This window comes from Scyliorhinus torazame, chromosome 5 (assembly GCF_047496885.1).
Source record: "Scyliorhinus torazame isolate Kashiwa2021f chromosome 5, sScyTor2.1, whole genome shotgun sequence".
Classification (NCBI taxonomy): Eukaryota; Metazoa; Chordata; class Chondrichthyes; order Carcharhiniformes; family Scyliorhinidae; genus Scyliorhinus; species Scyliorhinus torazame.
Genome location: NC_092711.1, coordinates 254,872,222 through 254,896,003, shown reverse-complemented (window position 1 = coordinate 254,896,003; position 23,782 = coordinate 254,872,222). Strand labels below are relative to the sequence as shown.

At 48.0% G+C, this 23,782-nt stretch overlaps 1 protein-coding gene across 2 annotated transcripts in view; it reads left to right on the top strand.

The window, feature by feature from the left end:
- sash3 (SAM and SH3 domain containing 3) overlaps positions 1-23,782 on the top strand; it is a 97,148-nt gene that overhangs the window by 41,032 nt on the left and 32,334 nt on the right. For both annotated transcript variants that reach the window (XM_072505380.1, XM_072505378.1), the window contains exon 2: positions 21,613-21,711. In XM_072505380.1, the coding sequence (XP_072361481.1) occupies positions 21,613-21,711 (99 nt within the window). The remainder of the gene's footprint in view (positions 1-21,612; positions 21,712-23,782) is intronic.

The window sequence follows — 23,782 nt, the reverse complement described above, 5'->3', positions numbered from 1 at the left end:
GGTCTGTCCGCCTATTCCTTTTAGGTTTGATACAACTAAATATCTTCTAGCAGTTAAGAGTAAACCGCATTGGGCATGATCTTCCATCTGTTCATATCCGGGGGATCATCTGGTCCCACTGACTCTGCACCCCCTCCACAGGTTTTCCAGCAGCATGGGGTGGATTCAATGGGAAATCCCATTGACAGCAGGGGGACCAGAAGGTCCACCGCTGGCCACCGGCGGACCCACTCCCGCCGCCAAGAAACACACTGCGGGGAAGCCAGGAAATCTCACCCATTGTGTGGGTCTGGGATCACATGTAGGCCAGACCAGGTAAAACCAGCAGATTTCTTTCCCAATGTGCTTAACAACAATTGGATAGTTTTGTGTTCATTACTGAGACTTGCTTTTAATTTCAGATTCACTAATTAAACTAACGTTACACCAGCTGCCATATGAGATTTGAACTTGTGTCCACTGAATTGCAAATCAGCAACATTACCACCACACCAGCAACCCCAGTGACAATAATAACATCGGTAGAGGTAAACAAGATTCCTACATGCCACATTTCAGACATTAGGAATGAAGGGGTGGGTGGTGGGAACGGATACATAGAATGGTGCGGTTGTATTTAAACTAAATTCGGAGTGGATGAAAGAGACCACAAATCTTAAGGTGCACCAGCAGAAACATAAATTAAAGTATAATCATTCTAACATCCAATGATGGAGAATATCCATTCCCAATCCTGCATCTTTTTGCACAACCGACAGCATGCAGACATAACTCGCCCAATCCAAGAGGGACAATCACAGGCTGGCAACTGTGAGAGTGCTCTGAGCTGAGAGGAATACCTCTTAAAAGGACGTGCTGCCTCTGCCTAACGCCCATTTTAAACAGTCACCATGGACAGCTGAACAATCACCTGACCCAATATGGGGTCAGCCACATTTCAGGTCTTTTCATCGCAGTAGCGGTTGCAATGAGGAATGATGTAAATGCTTTAGAAGCATTTCAAAAAAAGTTATTACCAGACTATTTACAGAATGGATGGGTTGTCTTACGAGAAAAGGTTGACGAGATTAGATTTGCAACCATAAGAATTTGGAAGAGTTAGAGGCGACTTGATCAAAACCTTTAAGATCCTGAGGCGTATTGACAGGGTGGATGTGGGAGAACGTAGGACTACGGGTCCCTGGTTAAAAATAAGGAGTAGCTCATTTAAGACAGAGATGAGGAGAAATGTTCTCTCAAAGTCTCTGGAACCCTCTTCCTAAAAAGGCAGTAGAAATAGAGTCTCTGAATATTTTTATTGAGCAAGGGGGTGAAACGTTATCAGGAGGCATGTTGAGATTGAAGTTGCTGTCATATAAACCATGATCTTATTGAATTTCCGAGCAGGCTCAAGCAGCTGAGTGCTCTTAATCTGTGTGTATTTTACTGCACGACCTCTGCTCTTGCACCTCTCTGCCTAGTATGCTACTTGAGAAAAAGTGCAAACTCCATCCACCTTATGCCACAAATACCCTGCTACAACAGTGTGTTGAGAATGTTCTTGTTGATCTATTCATTTTGCTGCTCTCAGCTGGACATTTGTTACAAATTAAGTGGAAGTCTGACTCAAACAGAACTTCAAGACTGGTGCATTTTTCTGTAACAATGGGGAGTTCTTTTCAGTCAGCTTTCAATTTTGCAATTGCTTTAAAGGAGAGAATAAGGATGTAGCAAATGAAACCCTTCTTCGTTTTGCTCAATACATAATTTCGCACTTACGATCACAGTACGATAACACTTCCTTTTTATTCAAATTATTTTACATTTGAAATCAATTAACATATGGTCGTCAGCATTAATTTAATGATACCGTCTGCCTTGTCAATATCATTCTGTCTCCTGGCCAGCCACATTGGAAGCCCTTTCATTGCATAGAGATAGGCCTAGCATCACATATCTTAAGGCAATTCAAAATGACTTTTGGGGCACGATTCTCCACTTGAGAGACTTAAGTGTTGATGCCGGGACGGAATTGGGAGTGTTCCCCATTCCCGTAGGGGGTGCCGGTCCCAGAGCCATTCAGGACATGCTAATGGGCCAGCACTCTCCCCACCTGAAACTATTCCAATCCAACTGATGCCAGTGTTGGATTCACTGGGTCCAGAATTGGCACTGGAGAGCTTGACAAGCTGGTGCTGCATATAAACACTCTACTCCCCACACACTCTCATTCCAGCCAAGCCAGGATGGTGCCACTGAGGAGAGCGGCTCCTGGGTTCACAGATGCGGAGCTGGAGATGTTGCTGGATGCTGTGGAAGAAAGGTGGGATATCCTCTTCCCCAGGGCAGGCAGGAGGCTACCACCCATGGAGGTCAACTGGGCCTGCGGGAAGGTGGCAGAGGCAGTGAATGGCGTGGGTCCCACCGTGAGGGCCAGCCTGCAATGTAGGAAGAAGATGAATGACCTAGTTAGCGTGGCCCGGGTGAGTCACCACCTCTGTGTCCCTGGCATCACCCCTGTCGGGCACCCCCTCACCCTCCCCATACTGCCTTCACACCCCCCATGCTGCCTCCACCAGGCCTATGGGTAAGCAGTGCTGCGTGAGGATGGACAAATCTCCTAGGCTAGCCAGGGGGCGCTACCACCTCTTCGCCCACCCCACACTCCATTATCCCTTACCCCTCCCTAGAGGGTGGTCGAAAACCAGCCACCGGCAGCCCTCTTGCACCTTACCCTGCAGCACACACTGACACCGGCACCTCTCGCTATGGCCAGGTGCCCAGCACACACAGACCACTAGCTACGGACTTCTTGTGCAGTCCGCATCCAAGTGTCTCACACTGTGCACTATCTGTCACCCCGGGAGAAGATGGCCCACAGCCACCAGGAGCGAGAAAAGACCGGAGGGGGCCGGCCGGACCTGCGAGTTCTCACCGCCGCAGGGAAAAGGGCGATGGAGCTGGTCGGTGAGGTGGGAGAGCGGGCAGACGCCCAGGTGATTTTAGGCATGGAACAACCAATCAATGAATTGCAATGTCCCTATGGCACGTAATTCATCCCTCTCCTCCATACCACCCTAGCCGAGATCTCACCATGCGTCTTGTACTTTGTCTTGCAGGATCACCATCTAGCTTGGACGGACCATCCAGTGTATCTCACCCCCCAGCCACAATCTGCAAAACCCCAGAACATCAGTCCCGACACCACCAACGTTTCGTCACTGCTGTCACCGCACCCTCCACCATCTCAGAAACTCTCACCTTGGAGGGTCATTTTAGTGAGGAGGCTCCTGGAGCACTATCTGGTGTGCACGTCACACATGCTGCGGTACATCCGGTGGTGGTAGGAGCCCCGAGGGGGTGGACATTCAGATGGCGGCCTGACCGATGGACTAGATGCAGTCCAAGTGGGTCTCGAGCTTCTGGGAAGGACGGTCCCATCAATGTCAGAGCTGCAGATGCAGAGCCAGGGTCTACAGGAGGGGTTGTCAGCAACCTTCCAACATCTGCAGGTGCAGTTGGAGGAGTTCAACCGCCTGCAGGGGCAAGAGGCGGTGCCGACAATGCATGCTACCCAGGCGAACACTGAACGGGTGGTGCTGGGTGCAAGAGTCATGCCCATGGGTCATGATATCCAAGGCCTGGGGCACTCTGTGCAGGGGGTGGCTAAGGCACAAGACAGGGCAGCCGTCACAGGCAGCCATGTACCAGGGCCACATGGACATTGCTGCGGCGCTCCAGAACATGGCCCAGTCACCAACTGCCATAGCTGAGGGTGTCGACAGCATTGGCCTGGTGCTTGCTGACATGAGTCAGTCACAGAGGGTTCTGGCATGGTCTCAAGGTGATGTGACACAGTCTGAGGGGGACATGGCACAGTTCCTGAGGAATGTGGCCCAGTCTCTGTGCTCCATGGCTGAGTGCATCGAGACCATAGACTGGACTGGCAGGGCAGGTGCCTGCGGAGCTCTCTCTGCCGCACCGCTGTCCCACAGAGCAGCTCGGGGGCCATCGGGCACCCTGAGAAAGGAGGAGGTGATGGTGCCCATGCCGGGGAGGTGTTGGAACACTGCAGCGCCTCTGAAACCCTCCACCTGACATTAGCACATCTCATGGACAGCAGGCAGAACAGGGTGGTACTTGGGTCACCTGTGACACCTGAAAGTCGGCCTAGTCCATCCATGTCCAGTCCCTCCAGAGGATGGCTGCCAAAGGGAGCCCAAGTCGCAGGGCGAGATACGCAGCAGGCCACCTCCACATCTGATGTGCCGTCTGGGGACCCACATAGAAGGAGCATGAGACCACGGAAGATTAGAAAGTTAGGCATCAGTTAAGTTGACACTGGTACAGCACATAGGATAGTGTTAGGGGCCAGGGCAAAGTTATGTATATAAATCTGTTACAATTAAACATCGGTTCATCAACATTCCGAACTGCCTCGGTCCTCTGTCTGAAGGGTGTGAGGAATTGGCTGGACTGGATGCAGAGGGCTTGTCGGGTTGGAGGGGGATGTGGGAGGCCTGTGTGGGCAGGGACCACGGATGGGGCTGGGCGAGGGGGATTGGGCACCTGTTGGGATGGTAGCTGTAGTGTGCTGTGGGTCCTGGGTGTGGCACACAGCTGTGGTCCGGAGATAGGATGGATGGGAGCAGGGGCGCAGTAGGCAGGCAGGGCTTGGAGACAGCCAGTGGTCCTGCAGAGTGGTCTGGCTGATAGTATCACTGGCGAGGCCTCTGCGAGGGGGTTGCCAAAGACCATGGTGAACGTGTCCTCTGTTTGGGGTACGCTCTGCACCTCTCCTGCTCCCCTTGCTGTGGGGCATGCTTCTGGTGAGTGCACTGAGGAGTGGCCGCACCTGGTATGCCACTGGTTGCCACCCAAACGATCGGTGACTTTCTGCGCATTTACAGGATAGTGGGAAGTCAGCGGAGTGCATAGCCAGGAGCCTGTAACCTGTACACAATGGCTGCCAAGCAAACCGGGGCAATGGAGGTCTGTGCCCGGCCACTCTGATTGCAGGGGGAGGACACCCCGAATCCACGCCATCTTCAAGTTGATCCCTGCTACTCCCCCCAGCCCTGGCAGATGCCCCCCACCTCACGGCACAATTGTCAGCACACTATTGTGAATTTGGAAACTTTTCTTCCCCCCTCTCTCTCCCATCAGCAGCCATGGCGTCTGGTTCCTGTTTTAAGTACCTGTAGTAAACCGCGCCTACTTCACTTCCGCCTGGCGGGGGTGGAGCATCGGGGAGGCCCGGAGAATACTAGGCCGAACCCATTAATGATATGTCAACGCATGCTAATGGCAGTTTTGCATGCCGGTGCCGGCGAGGGGCGTGGAGCCCATTGTCGCCACCAGCGAGCCCCTGGACCATGGCTGACGGTTCGGTGCCCGGCACCTACCTCGGTTTTCGGTGGACATCCGATTCTCCGCTGCCCAAGTGCTCGGGGAACGTGGGGGAGCCCTCATGGGGGGACGGACCCAATCAGGCGGGTCAGCCGCCATCAGTGGGGCTCGCCCCTGGGCTGGGAGGCGAGGGGCTCAGCGCCCATGGGTCCAACATGCCAACCCCCGGATCGTGTATACCCATACCAGGGCCAACTTCAGCTGCTGCCTGTCCGTCCCACCGAATACCCCCAGGATAAAGTTCTGTTCATGGTAATATGGCACCGGTCACTTTAAATCCCACTGACTGTGGTGGTCTTTGGCGACACAGCTGAAGGCTATCGCTAACAGGCAGTGTTATTAATGTAAGCACTTCACAGCTCCCAAGTGCATTCCCATGAGTAAATGCTCTATGGCGCAGGCGAGTGTGACTGCCTGGCATCCTGACCGGACTGTAAGGCTTGGACACTTTGCCTGAACACTGGAGGCATCAGCACCACAGAGGGAGCAGCCAACAATCAAACAGCTAAGAACTGGGCCTCAGCACTGGGCACATCCCCGCGACCAGAGGGTGGGTGTGTGGATCGGGGTGGGGACCTGCGCAGTGGCATAGCTGAATGTTGTCCTTGGTTTGCTCAACGGGATTGGTTTATGTGCTGCTTCCCCTCGTTAACGGGGAGCTTTGGCCGTGGTCCAGGCGAATTAGCTGGCGGGACAGCCATTTCGGATGTGAAGCCGCAGATTCAAGCCTGCCCTCCTGAACACTGCCTGGGTGGTGGTGGCAGAGGCAGCCAGTGTTTCCAGTCTCACTAAGGGTAGAAAGCTGGTGATCCGGAGGGATGGGGGTCACTGGTGAGTCCTCTGCCCTGAGAGGGGCAGAGAACCAGGGAGGGTTCCGTAGGCTGTGGTGTTGGTGTCCTCTGGTTGGGGTGAGCTCTGCTGATTCCATGCTTCCTCTGAAATGGGGCAGTGCTTCTGAGGAGTGCCAACACCTGGTGGGCTCCTGATTGAGCTTGGCCCTTGATGATATAACTGCGGTATGAAGGTGTCCAGAGGGGCGGTCTGGGTGGGCTTTCAGATGACAAGAGACCTTCTGAGCATTTAAAGGATGCAGGCAGCACTCAGCTGTGTGAGCATCCTCGAGTCTGTACGTAGCACCAAAGGGGTGTATTTAAAAGACAGACTGCAGCAATGGCGGTCTGAGCTAGGCTATGCCAATCCCGAGGCAGACACCGCAAGTCCAAGGGAGGCGCCACAGCATACCCAACAGTTTTCAATGGTTTTCCAGTGATTTTATTAGCCTGCTCCCCCTCCACAGCCTTGGCGCCCAGTCAACGTTCGTAAATACTTCCGCTTGAAAGGAGCGGAGCATCGCAGAAGGGCGGAGCATTGTGTCCAAACAGCTAATCACATTTAAATGCGCGCAAATGCCAGTGTTTGCACGCCGCTGCCGGCGCGGGGCGCAAACCTCGTTATCAGCACCAGTGAGGGACCGGAGCATGGCGCCCACATCGGTACTGGGTGCCAACCTTGAGTTTAGCTGGACACTTGATTCTCCGCCTGATCACGGTTCGCATTTGTGGCGTCGCAAGAGCGGAGAATTTTGTCACTGTTCTCCCAGCTACTGTAACAACTCCTACTTGAAACCCAGGTCCTGTGTTTCTCACCTACTCTCCAATTTCAACTCCTTTACCGCCTGGATGTTATTGGCTGCTACAGGGAGTGAGAATCTTTATTTGCATGCAAACATCTGAATGACCAAGGGCAGAGATTCTGAAAAGTGGAGAGACTGAGTAACGCAGCACCACTCCCACTCCCTCAACCTCCACTTTCAACACTATCTAACAACATGCCTCTCTGAATACAGGTGCCGATTGTTAAACTGAGCGGAATTCAATTGATCCATTTTGTTTCTCATTTGTACTTCACATATAATTTTCAAGTGCGCTTATTCAGAGGAGATTGGTTTATTTCTAATATGCCTTACATTGGGATGCATTTAGAAATACAAATGTTGCAAAACGCTCTTCAATTACTAACAGTTGTTGTGTTGGGATTCTGCTTCACCGGACCATTCTTTATTCATTTAAATTACACTGTTGGATTATTGAACTGCATAAAATGAGCCTAACTGCCCAAAACCAAAAAATCCAGAGTTTATTGGCAATCTGGACTGAGTTGGTGACTCTCAACTAAGGAACAATTGGGGATCTCCAGTCCCTCTAGGCTAGGGATATCAGCCAAGGACCCAGGTCATGATCTTTACGCAGAGACTTCTGCTGGAAAGTACCAAGTGTAGATATTGGTTGTCAACAGGATCGAGCTCACATGTGATGATTCCCTTAATTGAATAGCCACGAACACTGATTATTGAAGCCGGTACATGAATAATGTCGGTTTGATCAAGTACCACAGAATGCTGATACTCGTGGAACTGTACTTCTGCAAGAGGCAATGATTTCAACAGTGTAGATTATCAGCATTCAGGGCAAAGTAAAAGGAAACCAAACAAGCCAGAATCACTTGTAAATAATTTAAAACAAATTTGAATGCATGATGAGGTGAGAGATGGCACTCAGGGGAAATTCCTGTGTTTCCACATCTTCAATAATTACAAAGGTAACATTACACAAATATTAGTCATGCATAGATACTTAGGGGAAGACTCAAAGAGAAATGTAGATTCAAATTATTTTTACATAACAAATTGTGTTTTTGTAAGCCACAAGACAATGTCTCATTGCAACATTGTGCATCAGACCAGATCATAGTACTGTGCACCTTCACAAAAGTATCACGCATAGAGGGAAAAATAATAATCATAATCTTTATTATTGCCCAGGGTAGGCTTACATTAATGCTGCAATGACGTTACTGTGAATATACCCTAGTCATCACACTCCGGCGACTGTTCGGGTACATGGAGGGAAGATTCAGAATGTCTTTCGGGACTTGTGGGAGGAAACTGGAGCATCCGGAGGAAACCGGAGTACCCGGAGGAAACCGAAGCAGACACAGGGAGAACGTGCAGACTCTGCACAGCCAATGACCCAATCCAGGACACAGGTCCCTGCCACTGTGAAACTTCAGTGCTAACCACCGTGCTACCATGCGCCCCTTCCTGACCTTAATGAATACACAAGTAATTTCAGCATTTTCATTTTGTAAACATGTCCATGTACATGGAATATAATCACAAGAGTGACTTGCATTTCTAATATACCTTTACTGTGGAAAAAATGTCCCAAGATACTCAGTGATGTAATCAGGCAAAATTCTACACTGAGATAAAGATGAAGATATTAGGTTGGGTAGCTAGGTCAAAGAAAGGGGTTTTAAGGAGGGTCGTATTAAGCTGAGGAAGGTGGATAGGCAAAGCGATTTAGAGAGATAAACAGAGTTTAGAGCCTTGATAGCTGAAGGCAAAGCATCCACGGTGCTGTCATGATATGCACTCATGCACATAATGAGGTAAAGACAGGCAGTGACAGACACCCAGGTTAGCCAATCAACACACAGGACAGAACATAACCAATCACCAGACAGAACACTAGAGGGGGGTTTCCTACGAGAAACACACGAGGCATCAGCACTCCGCCTCTTTCCACTGGTGACAACTGTAGTGACAGTCAGGGTGTATATATCAGTTAGCACCTTCTACACGTGGCTCAGAGCTAATCTGGTCTAGTTAGTTCTAGTTAGTACACTTAGAGTAGTAGAGTGTCAACCCACAGCAAGCTGTGTGCACTGTTACAGAAGTTCAATAAATCGTATTGAACCAATGTCTAAGTTTGGTGTCTGCTTTCCAGTAGAACTGCATCCAGTTGCAGTCTGTGTTACCCCAGGGTGAATAACACGACAGGTGCATTGAAGAAAGTGGGTGATGGGCAAGAGGGTAGAGTTGGAGAAGGTTACAGATTTGGTGAGGGCTAAGGCCATGAAGACATTTGGACACAAGAATGGGTATTTAAAATTTGGGGCATTGGCGGATGAGGAACCAATGCAGATCAGCAAGCACAGACAGGTTGGATGAATAGGTCATGGTGTTGCTTAGGAAAGGAACAGCAAAGATTTTCATCCAATGAAGTTTGAGGAGAGTTGATAAATGAGTGACCAGCCAACAGAGCACTGAAGAATACCTTTTTGCGTTGATATCAATAGATATATTTCCTGAACACAGGGGTGATTCAGGGAAAGCACATCTGCAGTGTCTGCTTGAGGAGCTTTGGCTCATCGTCATTGAGCTGGAGGTTATGCTGCAGACATTGCAATACATCAGGGAGAGAAAAAGTTACCTGTACACATTGTGCCAGGAGGCAGTCACATCCCTTAGGATAGGTTGTTCTGATTTAGTCAGTGATCAGGGCAAGGAGGGCGTGATTGCAAGTGAGACAGGTATGGGGTCCTAGAATGTACAGGTGAGGAGCCTTTGCAATAGTCCAATAGGTTTGAGAATCTTGAAGCCTATTTGGATGCAAGTGGTGACTGCAAGACAGATGAGCAAAGTGACCATGGCACCATTGCACAGGAAGCCATTCAAATGGGGTGAGTTATTAGGAATGTGGTAATGTTTACGGGGCAGAGTGGTGCAATGGAAGCGTGCTGGGTCCATAACGCAGAGGAATGTAGTGTTGTTGGGGACAGTATAGTCAGGGGGATAGACACAGTTCTCTGCAACCGAGACCAAGAGTCCAGACGGCTGTGTTGCCTGCTGAGTACCAGAGTTCAAGACATCTGCTCTGGGCTGGAGAGGAACTTGCAGTGGGAGGGGGAGGATCCAGTGGCTATGGTCTCAGTAGGTACCAACGACATAAGTAGAACAATGAAACAGGTTCTGCTGAGGGAGTATGAGCAGCTAGGGGCTAAATTAAAAAGCTAAACCTTTTGGGGATTATTTAGAGATTATTAACTGACCCATGGACAAATTGGCATAGGGTCAATCCGATTAGGGAGTTAAATGTGTGGCTCAATGATTTGTGTGAGAAAAATGGGGTTCAATTCATGGGACACCGACACCAGTGCTGGGAGGGAGCCGTACCACTGGGACAGTCTGTACCACTGGGACAGTCTGTACCACTGGGACAGTCTGTACCTGAACCTTGTTGGGACCAGTGTTCTGGTGAGACATATAACAAAGGCAGCAGAGAGGGTTTTAAACTAAATAATGGGAACAAGAGATTAGGTTTGGGGATATGTGATAAATTAAATAGAGAAGGCAGGGCAAAAGGTAAAGGCAAGAATAAGGGAAATGATTGTCAGAGCACGGCAGGAAGAGACAGAGTGTACAAACTGAAGAATGCACCAGCAGATAAGACTAAAGGTTACAAATATAAGTAAAAAGACAGTACAGGCCCTTTATCTAACTGCACATAGCATTCGGAACTAAACAGATGAAAAGACAGCACCCCCCACAGGCCGGCCCCCGACCCTTCCACGGCGAGTTCCCGCTGGCTGAGAGCAGGTGTGGACGGTGCCGGCGGGACTCGGCATTTTAACAGCGGCTGCTCGGCTCATCCCGGGCCAAGAATCGGCGGGCCGGCCATGTAGAGTGACCCCCGACCGGCGCAGCGCCAATCACGCCGGCGCCAATGGCGCCGATTCTTCACACTGCGGAGAATCGCGTGCGGGCGTCGGGGCGGCGTGGCGCATTTCGCGCCGGTCGCGGGAATTCTCCAGCCCAGCCCAGAGCTGAGAGAATCCCGCCCATATAACTCTGCAGAGTTGAGTGACAAGTCAGAAGATTGGACAGAATTTAAAGAACAGCAAAGAAAAACTAAAAGATCAATAAGGGAGAAATTAGAGTACAAGAGAAATCTAACTAGAAATTTAAAAATAGATAGTCAGAGTTCCTCCAGATATTTAAAAAGGAAAAGAGTAAGTAAAATGAGCTTTGGTCCTCCAGAGAGTGAGATTGGGGAATTAAAGTGGGAAATAAGGATATGGCGGATTAAATGAACTGATATTTTGAATACGTCTTCACTGTAAAGCAGTCATTTCCAAAGTCAGGGTCGAGACCCGCGGCTGGGTCGCAGGCGGGCTTCAGGAGGGTCAGGGCTATCGGCCGCGGCATTCCCGATCACGGGAAGAAGTTCCCAACTTCGCGACCGGCTTTTAAAAATGTCGGCCATGACCGGAGTTCAGAACACAGGCAGTCTGGTGCATGCATGCCTCCTCAGCAATGCGTAGGCCCGCATCCCAGTGAGGTAGAACGCCTCCTCCTGACATCAGCGCACTGATTCAGGAGCAGATCCTTGAGAGAGAAAAGAAATTGATGGAGAGCAGGTCACGCGCCCCGGACATTGACATCACGTGCTCTGGACATGAGAGAGATTCCTCCATTTTGTAGCTGCCAGCAGTGCTGGTGTGAGCTCCAGGGCCTCTGGTGAACAGCCCACGAAGAAGAAACTGAAAACAGGAAATAAGCAGTCTCAAATAGAGGTGTGGATTTATTAATTGTGCCACAGCAAATGAGGATGCAAAGTTCATGCGTATCAGAAGTTCAAAGGGAGGGCGACAAGGTGGCACAGTCATTAGCGCTGCTGCCTCACAGCACTGAGGTCCCAGGTTCAATCCCGGCCCCGGGTCACTGTCCATGTAGAGTTTGCTCATTTTCCTCCTGGTTTCGTGGGTCTCACCCCCACATCCCAAAATGTGCAGGGTAGTTGAATTGGCCACGCTAAATTGCCCCTTAATTGGGGAAAAAAAACAAGAGTTGGGTACGCTAAATTTATTTAAAAAAGAACATTTTTTCTTTTATAAAGTTCAAAAAGATTTCAAGACTAAATCTGACGAGGGCTGCACGGTGGCGCAGTGGTTAGCACTGCTGCCTCACGGCACTGAGGACCCTGAAGTTCTTATCAGAAATGTAACATTAAATGGCAAAGTAAGTGAGATGGTGAGGACCAAGCAGGTTCACCTGTCACATTAACGGTAAGCGACAATGGTGCGCCGTGATGGTCGGGTTGGCGTGGGTCACAAAGGTAAGTCGGCGTGGGTCACGAAGGTCCGCTGGCGTGAGTCCTGGAGGATGGCCAGTTGGTAAAAATGGGTCCCAGAAAAAATGAAAAACATTGCTGTAAAGGATACAAATAACATCCCAGAAATAATAGTGAGTCAGGAGGTGAAAGGAAGGGAGCAATGTAAAATAATTATAATCACCAGGTAAAGGGTACCGTTAAAATTCTTAGAACTAGGGCAGCATGATGGCACAGTGGTTAGCATTGCTGCCTCACGGCGCCGAGGTCCCAGGTTCGATCCTGGCTCTGGGTCACTGTCTGTGTGGAGTTTGCACATTCTCCCCGTGTTTGTGTGGGTTTCGCCCCCACAACCCAAAGATGCGCAGGATAGGTGGATTGGCCACATTCAATTGCCCCTTAATTGGAAAAAATTAATTGGGCACTCTAAATTTATTGAAAAAAAATTAAAATTATTTGAATTAAATTCTAACAAGTCCGCTGGTCCTAGGTTCTTAAAAGTGGCACCTGAGATAGCAATGCAATGATTTTAATTTTCCAAAATTCTGCAGACTCTAGAAAGGTTCCATCAGATTGGAAAATAGTGAATGTAACTCTTCTATTCAGTAAAAGGAGCCAGAAAGCAGTAAACTACAGGCCAGTTAGCTCAACATCTGTTATAGGGAAATTACTGGAATTGGTTAATAAGGAGGATAGCAAGGCAGTTAGAAAACCTCAGTACGATCAAGCAGAATCAACATGGTCTTGAGAAAGGAAAATCCCGTTTGACTAATTTATTAGAGTTCTTTGAGTTGGTAACAAACAACATGGATAAAGGGGAACCTGTGGATGTGCTGTACTTAGATTTCCGGAAGCCATTTGACAACGAACCATCTCAAAGGTCTCTACACAAAATAAGATCTCATGCTCTAGGGGATCACACAATATCATGGATAGAGGTCTGGTTAGCTAACAGGAATCAGAGAGTAGGGAGAATGTATCTTTTAGATTGACAATAATAATCTTTATTAGTGTCACAAGTAAGCTTACATTAACACTGCAATGAAGTTACTATGAAAATTCCCTGGTCGCCACACTCCAGCGCCTGTTCGAGTGTCACTGTGCAGACTCCGCACAGACCGTGACCCAAGTTGGGAATGGAATCTGGGTCCCTGGTGCTGTGAAGCAACAGTGCTAACCACTGTGCTACCTTGCCTCCCCGTACCGTAGGATGTGACAAGTGGAGTGCCGTGAAAATCAGTACTGGGGTCTCAACTATTTACAACATAATTCAGCAACTTGGATTATTGGGACCAAATGTAGGATTGCTGAATTTCCTTATGACAGAAAGATAGATAGGAAAGTAAGTTGTGAAGAGGACATAAGGGTCTGGATTCTCCGGTTCCCCAGCCACCTGTTTCTCGGCGGTGTGCCATTCGCTAGTGATGGGAATCTCTCTTCCTGCTGTTTGTCAATGAGAATTCCCATTGAAATCACCCCACGCTGCCGGGAAACCCATGGGCTGTTGGTAGGAAACGTGAATCGCAACGGTCGGCGAATTCCAGCCAAGGAGTCTGCAAAAGAACACAGATTGGTTAAGTGAGCAGGCAAAAGGGCAGCACGGTGGTGCAGTGGGTTAGCCTTGCAGCCTCACGACGCCGAGGTCCTAGGTTCGATCCCGGCTTTGGGTCACTGTCCGTGTGGAGTTTGCACATTCTCCCCGTGTTTGCGTGGGTTTCGCCCCCACAACACAAAAATGTGCAGGCTAGGTGGATTGGCCATGCTAAATTGCCCCTTAATTGGAAAGAAAATGAATTTGGTACACTAAATTTAAAAAAAAGTGAGCAGGCAAAAAATTGACAGATGGGGGATGATGTGGAAAAATGTAGAACTTGTTCACTTTGACAGGAAGAATAGAAAAGCAACATATTAGTTAAATAGAGAAAGATTGCAGACCTTTGACTTACAGAGGGATCTGGTTGTCGTGATACATGAATTTGGAAAAGTCAGCATACAGGTACAGAAAGTGATTAGGAAGGCAAATTAAATATTGTCGTTTATTGGAATGGAGTATAAAGGTAGAGATGCATTGCTACAGTTGAGACCATATCTGGAATACCACATACAGTTTTGGTCTCCTTATTTAAGAAGGATACAAATGCATTAGGAGCAGTTCAGAGTAGGTTCACTCGACTGATTTCTGAAATTGGGGGGGTCGGGGGTGTGGGTGTATCTTACAAGAAAAGGTTGAGTAGGCTGAGCCTGTACCCCTTGAAGTTTAGAAGATTGAGAGGCAACTTTATTGAAATATCCTTAGGGGACGTGATAGAGAGGTTGCTGAAAGTTTCCCATTGTGGGAGGGATGAGAACTAGGGGACACAGTTTAAAAATAAGGGGTCTCCCATTTAGTACAGAGATGAATATAATTTTTTTCTTCAGAGGGTCATAAATACCACCTTGTTATAAGACCATGAGACATAGGAACAGAGTTAGGCCAGTCGCCCATTGAGTCCGCATTCAATCATGGCTGATATTTTTCTCAACCCCATTCTCCTGCCTTTTCCCCATAACCCCTGATCCCCTTATTAATCAAGAACCTATCTATCTCTGCCTTAAAGACACACAGTGATTTGGCCTCCACAGCCTTCTGCGGCAAAGAGTTCCACAGATTCACCACCCTCTGGCTGAAGAAATTCCTCCTCATCTCTGTTTTAAAGGATCGTCCCTTTAGTCTGAGGCCGTGCCCTCTGGTTCTAGTTTTTCCTACAAGTGGAAACATTCTCTCCACGTCCACTCTATCCAGGCATCGCAGTATCCTGTAAGTTTCAATAAGATCTCCCCTCATCCTTCTAAACTCCAACCAGCCCAGGCTCCTCAATCATTCCTCATACGACAAACTCTTCATTCCAAGAGTCATTTTTGTGAACCTCCTCTGGACCCTTTCCAAGGCCAGCACACACTTTCTTAGATATGGGGCCCAAAACTGCTCACAAAACTCCAAATGGGATCTGACCCCATTCAAGTTCTATCACTCACACGTCTCATTAAAAAAATGTGTTCTCTACCAACTACCCTAGCATCATAAACATTTTCTCCCATTTCATTTATTGTCCCCAACCCATATTCATGGCCACCCCCCTTTGTTGGGCAGCACAGTGACACAGGGTTTTCACTGCTGCCTCAAAGCGCCAGGGATCCAGGTTCAATTCTGGCCTCGGGTGACTGTTTAGAGTTTGCACTTTCTCCCAGTGTCTGTGTGGGTTTCCTCCTGGTGCTCCCATACACCTGCAGTCCAAAGATGTACAAATTAGGTTGTTTGGCCATGATTAATGCGTGGGGATAGGTTGGGGAGTGGGCCGAGGTTGAGTGCTCTTTCGGAGGAGCGGGGCAGACTCAATGGGCCGAATGGCCTGCTTATGCACTGTAAGGATTCTATGTCTATGATAAAGCCAGTTACCACAGTGCAGTTATCACCTCTGCTCTCTTACATCCTAGGGACGCAAGCTTGAATAGCCTGGTTTAGCCATCTACTGCCTCAAAAAACACTACTTCTATCATCAGCTTAAACTGCTTATTATTATTCTCATCCTGAAATTAAAAGATAAGCCTAAGTTGTAAACCTATAAACCATCTTCTTAAACCTCTTTACCCCCATCTCTTCCACCCTCACATCCAACATTATATGTGAGGAACTCATGGAATTATTTATCACCAAGACGGAGACCATCCAAATAACTACCTGTGATGGTTCCGTATATTCACTTAGTCCATTCGGTCAAACATCCACGGAGGTTCATTCCTGTCCTAGATCGGACACGCATGTTTAATCTAGTTTCTCTCGCACCTCCCTCCTGTTCTTTCAGTCCTTGCAAATTACCACTCCTCCAACTTCCCTTTCCTCTTCATGTTTAAACACGTTGTCACCTTCCAAATTGCTGTCCACCTTTCCTGGAACTCCATTTTTGAACCCTCCCGATCAGGTTTCTGTACCGAAATGGCCCTTATCAAAGTCACAAATGACATCCTATGTGACTGTGATAGAGGTAAACTATCCCTTCTCCTCCTCCTGGATCTATCTGGAGCCTTTGACATGGTTGACCACACCATCCTCTTCGAACACTTCACCAGCATTGTGCAACCATGCACTCGCATGGTTCCATTTTTATCTATCTAATCAATCCCAGAGTATGACATGCAATAGATTCCCACTCCCAGAGATTTTCTCTGCTGTACTGCAAGGATCGATCCATGCCCCCCGTTCTATTTCTTGTTTACATACTCCCCTTAACAACATCATTGGAAGATAGTCAGTGTCACATGTATACTCCGACACCCAGCCCTACCTCACCTATTACCTCTCTAGACCCCCTCCACTGTCACTAAATTGTCAGAAGGTTTGTCTGTCGTCCTGTGCTGAATAAGTAGAAATTCCCCCAACTAAATAAATAGAAGACTGAAACCAAAGGCTTCAGTTCTTATAACCACCTCCAGCTTGCGTCCTGGCAACTGTCTGAGACTGAACCAGGCTCTTTGTTTATGAACACATATCTGCTCTGTTAGTGTGAGGCAAAGTGACAAGAGAGTTAAATCAAAGCGGAGATTTATTCAACAAAAGAAGAACTTTATTGGATTGGATTGGATTTGTTTATTGTAACGTGTACCGAGGTACAGTGAAAAGTATTTTTCTGCGTGCAGCTCAACAATTCATTAAGTACATGAGAAGAAAAGGGAATAAAAGAAAATACATAATAGGGCAACACAACATATACAATGTAACTACAAAAGCACTGGCATCGGATGAAGCATACAGGGTGTGTATTGTTAATGAAATCAGTCCATAAGAGGGTCATTTAGGAGTCTGGTGACAGTGGGGAAGAAGCTGTTTTTGAGTCTGTTCGTGCGTGTTCTCAGATTTCTGTATCTCCTGCCCGATGGAAGAAGTTGGAAGAGTGAGTAAGCCGGATGGGAGGAGTCTTTAATTCTGCTGCCCACTTTCCCAGGCAGCGGGAGGTGTAGATGGAGTCAATGGATGGGAGGCAGGTTCGTGTGATGGACTGGGCTGTGTTCACGACTCTGAAGTTTCTTGCGGTCCTGGGCCGAGCAGTTGCCATACCAGGCTGTGATGCAGCCCGATAGGATGCTTTCTATGGTGCATCTGTAAAAGTTGGTAAGAGTCAATGTGGACATGCCGAATTTCCTTAGTTTCCTGAGGAAGTATAGGTGCTGTTGTGCTTTCTTGGTGGTAGCGTCGATGTGGGTGGACCAGGACAGATTTTTGGAGATGTGCACCCCTAGGAATTTGAAACTGCTAACCATCTCCACCTCGGCCCCGTTGATGCTGACAGGGGTGTGTACGGTACTTTGCTTCCTGAAGTCAATTACCAGCTCTTTAGTTTTGCTGGCATTGAGGGAGAGATTGTTGTCGCTACACCACTCCACTAGGTTCTCCATCTCCCTCCTGTATTCGGACTCATCGTTATTCGAGATCATCGTTATTCGGACTCATCGTTATGTACAGAACAGTACAACTCCAACACAGATATAGTTCCCTCAACTCCCAAGCTTATTTTGAGGATACTCCCAACAGCCACCTGATATGCCAAGATTCGCTTGCTCCATCCCTATAGGTTCCGGGCGGGTCACATGCCCTGCGAAGGATAGCCCCTTAAAGAGGCCACGCTAGCACATTCCGCCCCGCTTAAGTTCCATTACAAATCCCTGAAATACAAAAACAGAAAAACTCTTATTTACAATTATATACAGTTAAAGAGGGTTGCAGTAAGAGAGCTCAAAGGAAAGCTCATAAGGTAAGTCTATCAGGTGACTTTCTAACTCTCGCCAAGCGCCTCAACTTGGCAACTGGCTTCTCCAAACTGGAAGCATCTGAGTCCAAAGTAGAGGAAGGCAAATTTGTAGGTTCCAAAGAAGGGCATTACTGACTATCTCTTCAACTCCTTCTGCAGCCACATGCGAATCCCCTTGAGAAGGTCTCAGTTCTAACACCACCGACTCTGAAAGTGGTACACTTGTAACTTGGCCTGGGTCTGCACGCCTAGTTGCGGGGATGACAGATTTTCATCTTCTCAAAAGATCTATATGTTTTCTTGCTTCTTGGCCCTGTAGGTCGATAACATAAGACACTGGCCCAGTCCCGGCAACAACCCTCCCAGGTATCCACTCTGGTCCTCCTCCAAATTTCCGCACGTAAACTAAATCTTCAGTTTCAAACTACCTGTTCCCCCTTGACTGCATCGTAATAGCCTATCTGTGAGGCTTGCTTAGTCTCCACCCTCCCAGACAAATTTGGAAAAAGGTCAAGGTGGGTCCTGAGGCACCTGCTCATTAACAACTCAGCTGAGGTAACCCCAGTGGTAGTACACGGGAATGTGTTGTGCACAAAGCAGCAGGGGCCGGTTCAATAATTTTTTCATTGACGCTTAAGTTTGGACTGCTCTTTCAGCCAACCCGTTTGAAGCGGGGTGGTAGGGGGCCGTTATGTACATATTGGATCCCACTGGACTTAATGAAGAGTTGAAACTCTGCAGTTGTGAAAGCAGTGCCATTGTCTGAGCCTATCACCTCTGGCAGGTCATGTATGGCAAAGATTTGGCACAGCCTGTCAATGGTGGTTGCCGCAGTTGTCGAAAACATGCGCTGGACATCCAACAATTTTGAATGGGTGTCTACAATGATTAAAAACATAATTTCCAAAACATGAATGTGGAGCCTCATCCACTGTTGCCCCAGCCACTCACAAGTGTGCAATCTAGCTACAAATGGAAGGGTTTTCGGAGTTTGACGATATTCACAATGGTTGACTACTTTTGATCTACTCGTCGATTCCTGACCACGAAATGTAACTCTTGGCCAGCATCTTCATCTTGGACTGGCCAGGATCCCCGCTGTGTAACACTTGTTATCACATAACCACAGAAAAATACAGTGCAGAAAAGGCCCTTCGGCCCATCGAGTCTGCACCACCGCCTGAAAGGCAACTGATCTGCTAATCCTAATCCCATTTGCCAGCACTTGGCCCATAACCTTGAATGTTATGACGTGCCAAGTGCTCATCCAGGTACTTTTTAAAGGATGTGAGACAACCCGCCTCTACCCCCTCCCAGGAAGTGCGTTCCAGACTGTCACCACCCTCTTAGAGAAGGGGTTATTGTCCTGGGGGTGGCACTATCACTCTGCAACTCCACAGGAGAGCTCTGTCCTCACAAGTGATTTCATTCCTACATTGCATATAGGGCCTGATTTGTTCTGACTTCCCAAAATCTGGCCAGTGAGAACTATCCTTTTTACCCTTGACCACACCGGGTCTCTGTTCGTCCAAGTTTTGATTTAGGTGGACAAAATAGGTAGAGTGTCGAGAAAATAGAGAGCCAGGATGATCTCCTGTAGAGTGGGAACTCAGATATCGTCTGTGGAAGTAGATGCCTACTCAAAGCATCAGCATTTTATATCTGGGTACCCAGTCTATGCTGAAAGATATAAGAATGCACGGCCAACAATAATGCCCATATTTGCACTTTGGCCGACGCTATTGGTGGGACCAGTTTATCTTCACGAACAATGGCAAGTAATAATTTATGGTCCACGATGATGGTGAAGTGTTGGCCATAAACATATCGATGAAATTTTTTTCACAGCATAAGTAAGTGCCAGACTTTATTTGCACATCTGGGAATATTTCATTTCAGAATTCCATAATGTTCTGGATGCAAAGGCGAATGGTCTTTCCACACCATCTTCCATCTTGTATGAGAGTACCACACCAATGCCATAAGGTGGTGCTTCGCACGTGACTATTATGGGCATGTCTGGGTTAAAGTGGGCAAGTAAAGCCGATGAATGCAGGGACTGTTTGACCTGGTCAAACGATTTCTTCTGGGAATCTTCCCACTTCCAATGTTGGTGCTTCTTCAGCTGTTGATGCAGGATAGGCAAAATGGTCGATAGGTTGGGTTAAAAATGGCCATAATTGACAATCTCTAAAAAGGACTTCAATTCCCACATATTTCTTGGTTCAAGTATCTCTTTCATTGCCTTTATATTATCTTCGGATGCAATTCCTTAGCATCAGCTCTGAAACCTAAATATGTGACCTCATCAGCCTGAAACATGCACTCTTTGTGTTTTAGACATAGATAAACTTCTTTAATCCTCCTGAGGACTCATTCAGAATTGGCTCTATGCTCCTCTGGTGTTGGCCCCATCACTGGGACGTTGTCTAGGTGAATGACAACTTTTGGGATCCCCTGCAATAGACTCTCCTTTGTGCGCTGAAATATAATGCAGGCAAATGAAATACCAAAAGGCAACCTCATATTTTGGAATATATTGCCTTTCTGGATATTTATGGTGACAAACCTTCTCGACTCATCTTCCAGCTCAAGCTGCTGGTGCGCACGGCTTAATTCCAATTTGGTGCACTTGAGGCCTCCTGCCAATTTGGTGTATAAGTCCTCTATCCTGAGAATGGGAGAGTTATCTATTTTAGCAGCCCTGTTCAAAGTCATCTTGTAATCATCACAGATTTGGACTGTGCGTTCTTGCTTCAACGGTGGGATAATCGGTGCTGCCCATTCTGAAAACTGTGCTGCAGTAATTACCCCTAGGTCTTCCAGACACTTCAACTCCACTTCAACATTTTGGTGTACAAGACACCGGTCTGGCCGAAAAAAGTTTGCTGTTTCTTCTCACTCCACATAGAGCAAAGAACAAAGAATACAGCACAGGAACGGGCCCGTCAGCCCTCCAAGCCTGCGCTTAGATGGGCGGGATTCTCCGCCGGCAGGATTATCCGTTTTGCCGATGCCCGGGGGTTTCCCGACGGCATGGGGCTGCGCCACAATGGGAAACCCATTGACTGGCTGACATAACGGAGAATCCCAATGGCGGGTTGAGGCAAAAATGTGGCTTGGCGGGGCAGAGAATCCAACCCCTTAGCTTTCACTCCTTTTATGTACCACAAGCTCTCTCTGGGGTGGGGTGAGGGAGGAATTTCAAAGATTAGATCACATTTCCGATGGGTTGAGGACAGGTAGGTGCAGGTTCTCAGGTTGGGGTGCAGTAAGGGGAGGGGATGAAAATAATCAAGCTGTCAGAAGTGTAGGGCTGTGGCAATTTTAACATTAAACTCAATGGAGAGGAAAATCTAAGCCTTAATTCCCTCAAACATTTAAATGTGTATCCATACTTAGCTGTGGAAAATTTATCGATGATACGTTTATTTAATTAAAGGCAAAAAAGTCACTGTTTCTTTAAAGTTTATAATTTTTCTCACCAGCTCTCTCTGCAAAGATCAAGCAGCTTCAAACACTTTGAACGCTCAAAGCCTCCATCATCGCCATTGGTTACTGAGCAAGAAGTCAATTTTAATGAAAATGTAAGTTTGTTGAATAATTCTGTTACATGATTTTCGCTGAATAAGAGATTGGAGTTTGACGAAACAGAAGGAACGTTCTACTCGGCCACTTACACTGGTCTTTCTTCTACCTCATTTTTTAAATCTGGTATTTTTCCTATATTTTCTATGACACAGAAACCCTCCTAAGGGAAGATAGGTTGCACCTCAGGTCACATAGGGGCCAGTAACAGTGTGTCATTCTTGCAATCGCCAAGCAGCGAGCTTTCGTGATACTGGTAGAAATACTGGGAGCAGACCACCTGTTTGGCCAGTGAACAAGTGCTCACAGCATGTGATCCAGGATGTCACTCTCTCTACCCCAAAGCCTTCTGAAGATTGTCATAATATACACCAGTATATCATGGTGCAGACACACACTGATGGACACACAGTGGGACCAATCAACATACACAACACTGCAGCCAATCACCAGTGAGAGCACACGCACTATAAAGACAGGGGACATCAGAGTTCCCGCTCATTCGAGTAGCAGCTAGCTAGGAGCACAGAGCTCACAGCCTGCAACACAGACATTCACCATGTGCTGAGTGCATCAACTGGTTAGGACAAGGCAAAGGTCTTTAGTTAAAGCTGATATCGTATTTACCCACAGTTCAAGTATGTTTAAATAGTTAACCTTTTAATGAAATAGTGTTGCACTACTTCAAGTGTTGGTGACCTGTATGCGATCCAGAACACCCAACACATCAAAGATGAGAATAAATCACTAATCCCACGCATAAACTGTTGGGGTGAGAGGGGTGGGGGCGGGGTATTGTTTCAAGGGCAATTAGCATGGGGCTCAATTAGTTGAGCTTGTTGTTTACAATGTAAGTAAACAGAATAACAAACAAGTAAGACAAGTCACAGTTTAAGGGAGATTACTGAACACCCGAGAGATTTTAGGGGGAGCTTTACTCCCAGGCAAGAAGCCAGGGAGCCATGTGGGCCACATGCTTGAAAGGTGAAGTGGAAGCCATCGCTTATTTTCATGGTAAGTCTTCAAACAGGCAGCTGCCCATCTGAAAGAGGCATCCAGAGCACGGCTCACTGGCTTTGGGCCTGCGGAGATCAGATTTCCCAGAGGATGCCAGTCTGGTAGTCAGGTAATGTGGGTTTCATGAGCAGATAGGGAGGTGGCGTCAGGGTGATTTTGTGTAGGCTGCTTCATGATAGCCAGAGGAACATCTCTTCTCATATAGGCCCCATTTGGTAAGCTTTGACATTTCTTGACAGGAGGACAGAATTTGCAGTGGGCTAGGGACGTGATTTGAAGTGCCCATGAAAGGAGGGTAGAGGGGGAGTTTGAAGGGAGGGGGTGCTGGAAGGGAGCTGGAGGGGGGGGGGGGCGGGTAGGGACCCCATAGTGGGGTGTCCTCACTTGGGGGTTGTGAGGTAGAGTCCATGTGTGTGGGGGGTGACATTGTCCATGGGTGGAGGGTGTGGGGGACCCACAAGTTCACTTACAGATCAGGGCACCCTTTCAAAATGGTGGCCCCATCTTGGAGTTCAGCTCCCCAGTGCTAAAGAAAATTCTAAGTGTGGGCTAAAGTGATGAGATACTCACTAGGAGTGTCATTGAATAATGGTGGGGAACTCGCCAGCCTGAAAAAGCGGCCACAAACAAACGTAGAAATTTTGGGGGAGAATCACGTCCCTGGCCTTTGAATCCCCGCAAAAGCTGCTCCGACTCAAGACCTTCTGAACGCCTGCTCATCCCCCAATGGCTGTCTCCTTGTGAGACTGTGTTCCACGGGATTTATAAGGCTGCACTCCCCTTCTAAATACCAACACAATTTCAGCTCTTCCACAGACTGCTAGCTTCACTAAGCTGGCACTGCCCCTGGGTTTCTGCGATCTCCAGTCTCCCAGTTGCACCAAGCTAAAAAATGGCTTCCAGGTCTTCTCGGAGCCCCAACGGTCTCCAGCATGGGAGCAGCAACCTTCCTCTCTCAGCTCTCCAGGACTTTCCCTGGGCCCAAACTGCACAAAAGTTCCCAGGGCTTCCCCGTGACCTGCAAATCACACAGGATCCAAATTGCCATCCAAC